At 40.4% G+C, this 11,446-nt stretch overlaps 1 protein-coding gene across 1 annotated transcript; it reads left to right on the forward strand.

The window, feature by feature from the left end:
- Positions 1–4,350: 4,350 nt before the first annotated feature.
- kcng4b (potassium voltage-gated channel, subfamily G, member 4b) lies at positions 4,351–9,127 on the forward strand (the record flags this gene model as incomplete). The annotated part of the gene is made up of 2 exons (XM_081358319.1): positions 4,351–5,091; positions 8,348–9,127. 2 exons carry the CDS (start codon positions 4,351–4,353, stop codon positions 9,125–9,127), a joined length of 1,521 nt encoding a protein of 506 aa, XP_081214445.1.
- Positions 9,128–11,446: the final 2,319 nt, after the last annotated feature.

Genomic DNA, 11,446 nt, shown 5'->3' on the forward strand with positions numbered 1-11,446 from the left:
GAGCCATAGAGTGAGAAATCCTGGACTGGATGATCAGGGTTCAACAGGGATTTACGAACTTACATCTGCCATCTTGCTGTTTGGGAGAGGTTTAGCATTTTCTTATGCTTGTCAAAGCAACTATCACTATTACTGTAAGTACCAGACATGAATTACATCCTAGCTCAGATCATGCAGCTTGTTGAGGAGACGGGTGTTATTACTTAGCAATCAGACTTTTGGTCACATTTTCATCTGGCAGATGATAAAACAGACACAAATACTATAATCACAGGAGGGAGCCCTTAGAAAAGTGCACTTAGCATACTTTTAATGGAAATAATATATACTTTAAAACAACTGATTTTTTTGGTGCATTTTTATACATATGTTATTTGCAAGTGAATGATATTGTATCATAGTTTGAATTTATATTAAATGAAATTAGTTGCTTTTTTGACCCACTTAAGTAGTATTTTTTTGTCTTCTGTTGTCTTCACATGTACTTTTAGGGTTAGGGTAGGATTAGGAATTGGTTGAGCGTTAGTTACATGTAATTAGGCATAATTTATTGTTACAAGGACACTGTTAAATAAAGTGTTACCAAATACTGTATCAAATGTATTGCTCATTGTTAGTTCATGTTAATTGAATATTCATGAACTAATGTTAACTAATGAACCTTATTGTAAATTGTTACCTCATTATTATTATAATATTTGCATGTAGTTAAAAACAAATACTTTTAAGTGCTAAAGTACTTAAAAATTAAGCACAGGGGAACCGAGGTACTCCGAGGGACTGATGGACCAGTAAACAGCAACCACCCAGAACAGCCTAACGATGCCCTATATGTCAATCATCAAGAACATCTTTGCAACCAGGAACAGTGTTTTTAGTATTTCAGAAAAGACCAGGAAAGCAAGAACACAATGCTGAATGTAAGGTGACCCTGATGTCAAAGCACTTAATAAGGTTCTCCTGTTTCTCTCTGTTCATCTAATTACACGTAACCTGAGAGCTTCTGGTTTAAGAACAGGTAGAACATGACAAACAAACTTGATTACAGAAGAGTAAAGACATCTTCTAAACACCAACTGTTCACCAAATCTCCCCTGATAGCAGGTTGCTGTTTATACGTCAGCTGTCCCAGCATGCTCAGCATCATCTGTCTACAGGAGATTACAGTTAAGCCCTGATATTCATTAATCTGTGGATCAAGAGCTGCAGAGTCACAATCTACATATTTTCACTAAAGCAATAAATCATGTAAGCTCTTACATTATGGTTTCATGCATGTTTTAGATATTCTGCATCATGTTGAGCCTAAAAACGCCCCTTTTATTTATGGTATAAAAAAGACAATGTTCAATAACTTAAGTTATTAATAATAATTTTTCTGCAAAGTAATATTTCGGATTAAATTTCAGGATGTATTATGTATTAATCAAACAAGTGAGTTAATATTTAATGGCGCCATATTAAATGTTTTCACAAATGAAACCTTTTACGCATTTTTTTTTTTTTTTTTTACCATGTGTTGTGAAGCAAGAACGCGTTCGCGTTCGCGTGCGCGCGCACTGGTGTTTAATATGGGGAAAGCAGAGGGATAAACAACAGCGGGCCTTCGGAGGACAGCGGTGTTAGATAATCGGGTTTTATATATTTAATGTTTATGAGACAGACAGATTATTCCTGTCCATCTGACCAGGGAGACACACATGAAGAGCTCATGGCAACATTTAACTGCAGCAAACTTACTTCCAAGATGGGACGAGCAACTTCATCCTGTCGACTTTTTAAATTTGGATTATTCACTTTCCTAGCTGATGATAACATATGTGAATAATATTGTGACAGATGAGTAAATCTTTTAGGATGACTGAACCCTTAACATTTTTTTCAAAGCAGGTAAGTTTTTGTTTTTATAGCCTATCATCAAATGGTTTGCATTGACAGACAGATCAACATTGTGGTAAAAGTTATTTATTGCTGTAGTGAATGTTTGTTGATGAGACTGTATTTTAGTAAGTGCCATGCACATTGTAATAAAAGAAAAAGAAAAGAAAAAGAAGGATAATTAAAGAGATAGTTCACCCAAAACTGAAAATTCTGTCATAAATTCACCATCGCCTCATTCCAAACCCCTAAGTATCTTTGAAACACAAATTAACCTATTTTTTTTTAATGAAACCTGAGAGGTTTCTGTTCAGGTAACCAAAGCTGAAAATATCCAAAAAGGTTATAGCCTAAATGCATTGTAAAACTAATCCGTATAAATTGAGTGGTTTAATCCAAGTCTTGTGAAGAGATATGTTTGATTTAAATGATGAACAAATATAATTTAGGCTTTTATTCACATATAAACACACATACATCACACACTGTGAACAGCAGCAAGTGCGTGCACTAAAACCAACAGGTTTGTTCTAGAATGAGAGTCTTCATGAACGAGCTTCAGTTAAATGGCGTTTCCTCCGAGGAGGCAAGGGGAGGCAGTACCTCCTAAAAAAAAGAGAAAAAAGAATAGGATGAGAAAATAATCCATATTACAAAGGTAAAACAATGCAAATATTTTAAAATATGGCATTAAAAAGTGTATATTTTTTTCTAAAGTGACACCAGCAGGTAGATACAGCAGCAAGTTGCTGTTAAAGGTACCCCTCTAAAGGGCGCGGTGGGTTAAGAGGGGGGTAATTGAGAACGAATGGGGGAGAGTCACGTGACAGAAGGCAATGCCTCCATCGCGCTGTGATTGGATGCGATAAATCTCGCCTATTGTTTTTCGTGTGCGTTCCGAGCATAGACAGTATAAGAAATGGACACAGCGACCCCATTGGATTCAATGGAGAAAAGTGAAGTCAATTAGAAGCTCTCACTTCCTGATGGCTGAGCGACTCAAACTGAGCTTGACGACGTAGATGTGACGTGAGCAACCTGTCTGTCTTCTAGTAGCTGTGCCAAGAGAAATCTGAATCATTCCCTTCCGAAACTTGCAGAGACGTAGATCGTGAGTAGGAGCTGTCCATGAGCTGGGAGCAGAGCAACTTTTGCTAAGTATTCTGATTAATTACTTTGTCATTTTGCCTCCACGTCCCCCTGATTGCTCGCGAGCTTCTCCTCCCGTCCATACGGTAATCTCTCTACTGTGCGACAGAGAGTCGCGTGGTTATGACGCAATCGTTAGCCTACTTTTACAAAAACTGCTTCTATGGGGCCATAACGTAAGATACAAGGTAATGGAGCCTTTTATACATGTTCGTGTTTTTTTAGAAATAAATAATGGACAAATGAAGTTATTCGCTGTCAAAGTGACGCCAAAATGAATGGGAGTCAACGGAATGCTAACAGCAGGTGAGGGTCCGCTCATCAATGGCGGCGCCCGAGGAAGCTTCAATGTTTTATGAAACATTGGCCCCCTGGTTCCGAGGCATCAATATCAAGACTCCGCCTTATATCACTGCTGCATCAAAATCAAACTTGAAATGGTCTGAAAATATGATGAATCTAGATAAAAAAAAAAAAAGAAAAATCAGCTTGGTTAAATTAAAGTTACATCTTTGTGTATGTGACCAGTGTACAAGCTTAATGACCATTGAAAATTAGTTGACTACTAAAAAGAACAGCTGAACATCAGATCACAAATAAAATATATTGTTTAAATTGTTACTGTCTTCAGTTATTATTTTGGAATAAAAACACTAATTTGATGAGATTTATACTTGGTTTTAATAAATAGAACAATACAAAAAAATAATACTAAAAATACAATTGTATTTATGTTTATTTAAGCAGGAAAATGTTTAATTGGGACATGAATTTACAATATGATTTATTAAACCTGAAGACTTTGCCGCCTCATTTCAGAACAATGATGTGTATGAATGTGTGTCGATTAGTGTTTAGATGTAAATTAAAGCTGTTCATCATATAAAGCGATGGTATCTCTTCACAAGACTTGAAATAAATCACTTGAAGGATTCGTTTTAAGACAACCTTTATAACCTTTTTGGATCTGTTTTAGTTTTGGTGACCTTTCTATGAAGGGACAGCAACCTCTCAGATTTCATTAAAAATATCTTAATTTGTGTTTTGAACCAATTGTATGTGTTTGGAATGACATGATTGTGTGCAAATGATGACAGAATTAATTTTTGGGTGAACTATCCCTTTAAAATTCTAATTAATATAAGTCAGTTTAGACCTATTCACATCAACACGAATATTAATTTGTATTGAAACAATTTGTCCTGCATGTTGATATTGTTGATGCTAGTGTTGCAATAAAATAAAACTCTTTTTGTTTACAGTGCTCCAGTACTTAAGCTACACATACTACTTTCAAAATCACTGCCATGCCCAAATGCCACCATGCCAATCATCAGCAATGCCAACCATGACTTCAGCAATCTCTCAGTCAGCACAGACGACAGCAGCCTCGACCTGTTTTTCACAGAAATCCCAGAGACGGAAACAGTCAAAGGTGTGTATTTCCAACGAGCCCAGCGACTCCTCGGCATCTCGAGAGACGTGGACCACAGCAAACTAGTGCTCATCAACGTGGGAGGGGATCGCTACACGTTTCCCTGGAGCACGCTGGACGAGTTCCCGTTGTCTCGTTTGGGACAGCTTCGTCAGTGCAGGAGCCCGGATGAAATCGCCCAGCTCTGTGACGACTACGACGAGACCCGGCGAGAGTTTTTCTTTGACCGCAGCTCGGTGGCCTTCAGGATCATCTTTAACTTCCTCGCTGCGGGGAAACTGAGGCTTCTTCGACAGGTGTGCGCCGTGTCACTATCTGATGAACTTACCTATTGGGGCATCGACCCGGTTCACATGGAGCGCTGCTGCCGACGCAAGATGTTGTCCTGTGTGGAAGAAGTGGGAGAGAAGAAGAAGAAGGAGGACGAAAGGAGGCAGAGGAGGCTCGCTCTTCAGAGGCCTTTAGCTCGAGAGACGGGCTATGTCGGGCTCATGAACCGGTTGCAGGAGATAGTGGAAAACCCTCATTCTGGCTGGCCTGGGAAGATCTTTGCATGCTTCTCCATTGTCATGATTGCCGTGACCGTTATCAGCTTGTGTATCAGCACCATTCCTGATCACGATGACAGGGTTAGTGCATGACATCCCTCTTTTTATATCCATTGTGTTTTATCTACAGTAGTCAACATTTGAAGTGGATAAAAAAAGTTCATCAAAGTTGTCCTAGGACAAGAACGGGTATTGATTTATTTAAAATCGGGTTAAATGAATAATTCAGTGACTCACTCATAAACACTTCAATTGTTTCATTACTGGATAAATCAGTGTTTTTGAACGAATCTCTTGAATGAATGATTCAATGACCAATACATTTTTTAAGTCACTTGTTGCCACCTATTTGATCATTTTTTTTTTTTTTCTTATGTTACTTTTTTGTTTCTAAATTGTTACTTTCAAAAGGTGATTTACTCAATTTTCAATCAGTGTTTATATCCGAACTATAAACTTTTATCCCAGTTCTTCTGAGATCATTTGAATTACTGTAACACAGAAATAATGATACTGGTGGTGATACTTTGGTGATAACTAAGTGAATATATTCAACTACTGTAATAGTAATTTCTCTCTAGAAGTAACATCAAAAGTGGAAAACATTGGTCAATAACATACATTTACACACACACACACACACACACACTGACCACCGACCGCAACTTTCAGACATCTTTTCTTAGCTTGACTGTCATAGAATGGAAAGCACAGCTCTTTTTTATGTAACCTTAATATTATATTGTGTCATGTTTATCAAAATAAAAAAAATATAGACCCATCGTATTGGTGTTTAAATACTATAGGTGTCAAGATCACCAGTTAATCACGTCTTCCCTACATGTCCCATCATCCTCTTTGGTTTCCAACCTGCATACTATCAGCAATCTCCTGATCACCTATCACCTGCACATCATCAATCACAATGGACACTAATGATCTTCACAGCTGTCTGTCATCTTCTTGTTATCTTCTGTGTATTTAGTTCCTGCTTGTCTTCAGTTCAGTATCTGGTATTGTTTGTGCTTAGCACATTGTTTCGTGTTGTTGGCTCTCTTGTTTAACTCTCTTTGAGAGTTCTTGTTAAATAAACCTTGATATCGTCTTCGTCTTTGTCTTCAGTGAATTTCGAATGTTACAGAATACCGGACCAAAAAAGAGAAAACAGAATGGGAGTTTTCCTCACCCCTTCTGATTCCGTCACCCGACTAGTGATCTGCTTCCAGGAGGGCCGCCAGATCGAGGAATATGTGGCAGAGTTCCTGGAGCTTTCTCATGGGGCAAGCTGGGCAGATGACGTCCTAAAAACTGTCTTCTGGCACGGACTGGACGATCATCTGCACCAGCAAGCTCCAGCATCAGCGATCCTGGGTACATCTGAACTATACCTGGATCATGTGCTGTGGACCTCCTGTCTTCGTCCTGAGCCCAGAGACGAACCCCGTCTGCACCCAGAGTCCAGAGTCTCGTCCCGCCGAGACCACCCTTCCGGAGCTTCCTCACGTCATGCCTGACCAGCCTGAGCCTGTTCTTCACGTCATACCCACCACACCTGAGCCCTCGTCTCCGGCCAAGATGGCCTCCGCCTCACCACTTGAGCCCTCAGCTAAGATGGTCGCCGCCATGCCTGCCGAGCCAGAGTCTGTTCACGTCAGGCCTGCCGAGCCAGAGTCCTCTGTCCCCAAGCCTGAGTTTGTCTCCGAACCTGAGAAGGGTTGAGAGGTGGCAGATGGGAGGAGGTGGGAGAGGGAGACTAAGTGGGAATTCAGACACCCATTCTGGCTCGGGGACAGCCAGAATGGGTGTCTGAATTCCCACCTAGTCTTCCTCTCCCACCTCCTCCTATCTGCCACCTCTCAACCCTTCTTCCACCACTGTCTGTCAGCTCCTCTAACCACCTTTGGGGAGGTGGAGTCGCCATAGGTCTGCCAGCCTACAGCTCCAGCCTGGTCTGTGGATCCCCGGTCTCCGCCTTCGACCTTCGCGACCAGGACTCCGCCTCAGCCTAACGGTCCATTAGCATCTCCTTGGCTCCTACCTCCCCCAGCTCCACTGTGGCCTATCAGGTCATCAGTTCCCACCAGGCTCCCTCGTCCCCCCGGATCCACCTTGGTCACTCGTCAACCTAATCTCTCCTCTGGACTGCACTCCTCTGGCTACGCCTCGTCCCTGCTCTGTTGGACTCCTCACTCCCTTCAGTTCCTCCCTGGTCCTCACTCCCTCTGTCTCCACCGTACACCTCAGTCGCCAGAGCCAGCGGCGTCGCCATGTCCCGCCGGATCCTCAGCATCGTCTGGGCTCGTCGGCTATCCGGCTCCACCCTGGTTTCCTCTCCCACCTGCTCCACCCCGTCAGTTGGCCCCCTGGAGTCGTCAGCCCTGCCTCCACCATGGCTCCTCCCTCCCTTGTCTCCACTTGGTCGCCTGTACAGCCTGCTCCGCCCTGACCGCATGCACTGTCTGCTTCGCCCTGTTCCCTCCTGCCTTGCCCTTCACCTGCTCTTCGTCCTCCTCCTGAGCACCCTCCCTCCGCAGTTGGTCTATCTTCAGGAGTGGGGAGGGGGGAGTACTGTCACAGTCACCAGTTAATCACTGTATTCACTACATGTCCCCTCATCATCAATCACCATGGACACTAATGATCTTCACAGCTGTCTGTCATTGTCTTATCATCTGTGTATTTAGTTCCTGCTTGTCTTCAGTTCAGTGTCCGGTATTGTTTGTGATTGGCACACTGTTTTGTGTTGTTGGCTCTTGTTCTTGTTTAATAAACCTTGATATTATCTTCATCTTCAGTGAATTGAGCGTTACAATAGGCTTATGTTTAACTTTATTACTGTCACTATATTGCAGTATTGAATTAAAAGTGTTTCTGTTGTTTCATGAACATCTGAAATGGTTGTGTATTTGACTAATATTGCATCTAATCCACTTCATCTTTGATAAATTATGCAAACAGCATAAAAGCTGAAAATGTCCGACTGAACGTCTCCGTTTGTAACTACTCCCCTATTACTGGTGGCAAGTCTCGCCACTCGGTTAACATACTGCCAAAGTCAAACATATCTTTTATCTCAGTACCTTCACCTGCTTTTAAACACTTTTGTATCTGAAAACATTTGGTTTTGCATAATGCTGCATGGTCTCCACAATTCTAGGTGTTGGTAAAAATTCATATTGGTAAGCGCAACATAATCAGTGCAGTCTTTCATTACATGTTTCCTTTAATAAAGTACATTGTTACAATTTCGTCACACATTTTGTAGACCATGCAGTCTGCTTTAGTAATATGTTAAAATTGAACATTCATCTGATTTCTGCTTATTGTTCTTTTCTAGGGCGAATGCTCAGAAAAGTGTCGCAACATATTCATCGTGGAAACGGTGTGCGTGGCCTGGTTCTCCATGGAGTTTCTGTTGCGTTTGCTTCATGCTCAACGCAAACTGCAGTTTGTTCGAAACCCACTGAATATCATAGATGTCATAGCAATCCTACCATACTACATCTCTCTGGTTGTGGATAGAGAAGACGAATCTGAAGAAGCCGAACTTCATGGTGGTGCAAGTCGTGGATATTTAGATAAGCTGGGTTTGATTCTGCGGGTCATGCGTGCCCTGCGGATCCTGTATGTGATGCGACTGGCTCGACACTCACTGGGTCTTCAAACGCTGGGAATTACGATGCAGCGAAGCATTCGAGAGTTTGGACTCCTACTTCTCTTCCTCTGCGTAGCTGTGGCTTTATTCTCACCTCTCGTTCACTTGGCAGAGAAGGAATTCACTAAGGGAAAAACCACCGGCCCTCACAGCTTTAGCAGTATTCCTTCCTCCTATTGGTGGGCTATTATATCAATGACGACTGTCGGTTATGGTGACATGGTCCCGCACAGTATACCTGGCCAGGTTGTGGCCTTTAGCAGCATATTGAGTGGTATTCTCATAATGGCTTTTCCAGCTACATCTATCTTCCATGTGTTTTCTCGTTCATATCACGAGCTGAAACGTGAACGTGAATTGATTTGTAAAGACGAGCGAGTGGCCGTCCTGGATGCCAGTGCTAAAGAAGACGCCCAGAGATTGTTGGAAAGACGCTCTTTTATTTCGGCCAATGAGCAATGACACAACTGCTACTGCATGCTGCAATGACATCTGATCCATTGGTGCATATCTCTCTAAATATTCTTATTTTCTTCATGTGATTCTTACCCCCAGTTTCACAGATGAGGCTTAAAGGATTATTTGATTTCAGAATTAAAATTTCCTGATAATTTACTCTCCCCCTAATGTCTGTCTTTCTTCAGTCGAAAAGAAATTAAGGTTTTTGAGGAAAACATTCCTGGATTTTTCTCCATATAGTGGACTTCAATGGGGTCCAATGGTTTGAAGACGAGCATTCGTGGTTAAAAAGTATATAAATGTTTATTTAAGTTTATAAATGTTAATGTTTATTTTATAATGAGCAATAGTTTGTCTAGATAAGACTCTTATTCCTCAGCTGGATCGTGTCGAGACTTTGAAGCTGCACTGAAACTGACATTCGGACCTTCAACCCGTTGGACCCCATTGAAGTCACTATATGGAGAAAAATCCTGGAATGTTTTCCTCAGAAACCTTAATTTCTTTTCGACTGAAGAACGAAAGACTTGAACATCTTGGATGACAAGGGGGTGAGCAAATTATCAGGAAATTTTAATTCTGAAGTGAACTAATCCTTTAAGACTAGTTCCAGACTAAAAAGCATGTTTGAGCTGTTTTAACTGAAAGCAACTTGCACTGGCATATCTTTAAAGGGAATTATGCAAAATTCAGTGTGTGTTCACAACCACCCTATAATGGTAGAAATCCACCCACTCCTTTTTTTAATCCCCATAAATCATAAGCAGTGTCTCAGAACAAGTAATTTGCAGATTGTAGCTTTTGTGACATCACATTGCACAGGCCCCGCCCACGACTGTTGATGGACTCCGCTCTATTAGCTTAGACTCCGCCTTGAATGAGCTGTACACAGTCCGCCATGTTTATCTCCTCGCCGGAGCATTTAACAGCATTTTTCTGTTTTTCTTTAAACAGCATTTATGAATAGGTACTATATATTACGCTGCTTTCACTTTAACACTCAGATTTAATATACACATGCGATTTCTATACTTGCTGTTTACGTTCACAGACATAACCAACTGTGTTTACGTGAACTTTATGTGTTTTTGACAAATTAAAAATAAGACGTGAAAGAGATCTTTCATCTGACATCCATCTTTCTGTGCGCGTGCTTCGATGTGTGCGCTCAGAAAACCATGTATCAGAAGTTTAGACTGATATGGCTTTAAAACACATGCAGACAATCAACTTTTATGATGATGAAGAATTGCAATGTCACGTGAGCGTGACCATGATAGAGATGATAATTAAAAACAAACAGATGTTTTGTTAGTTTTTGAGTATTGGAGGCACAAGCTGTAATGGCTCCGCCCTCTTCTGGAAAGAGGGGCGGGGAGCAGCAGCTCATTTGCATTTAAAGATACATGCACAAGAACAGCATGTTTTTCTTATCACTCAAAATTTACAACATGGAAAAATAAATGATATTTGAGGTATTTTGAGCTGAAACTTCACAGACACATTCTAGGGACACCTGAGACTTATATTACATCTTGTAAAAAGGGCTATAATAGGTCCCCTTTAAAATATGTCAAAGCCATTGTTTTGTCTGAAGATGCACACCATGTTTTGTTTCTAAGGCATGTGTATAAAATATTCTTAAATATCCTAATTGAACAAAGGCCTAATCCTGGCTTAATCTAAGCCCTGTTTGTGAAACCAAGTCTAAATCTGTTGGAATGCGATTTATGTAATAAATCAATAAAAGAAGTATCTGTATTATTAAAATTGAATTGGTTCTTTCACAATATACTGAAGTTTTGCATATTGATGTGTTCCTTTGTCCTTAAACACAGAAATGTGAATGAAAGTACATGTATATTTGTGTGTGTTTTTAATACATTTATATTGTGATTCAAATAATTAATTCAGGCCACAAGTTACAGCCTTTTAATTTCCTTCAACCTGTTGGTATTTATGGTTGGTTGTTTGTAGGGGTCGACCAATATATCGCTAAGACCGATATATTGCCAAGACCGATATATCGGCCAATAATTGGCATTTTTTAAATATCGGCATCGGCCTATACGTTTTTCAGTTTGGCCGATGTGTTGGAAGCAGGACTTATTGATATTTGTGATTGGTTATTTGCACAATTATTAATCCATACTGCAGAAATCGCAGTCAGAATCAGATTATACAAATAATTAGTACCTATTATTTGAGATCTTTTTTTGACACAAAAGAAAAAACTAATAAATAAAAAAAAAATGTACATCTTTTTAAGCATACTTAATGTACCTGGTACAATAAATAAAAATATTGTATGTAGTAGTAAAC

The sequence above is a fragment of the Scardinius erythrophthalmus genome (assembly GCF_964197995.2).
Source record: "Scardinius erythrophthalmus genome assembly, chromosome: 2".
NCBI classification, from domain to species: Eukaryota; Metazoa; Chordata; class Actinopteri; order Cypriniformes; family Leuciscidae; genus Scardinius; species Scardinius erythrophthalmus.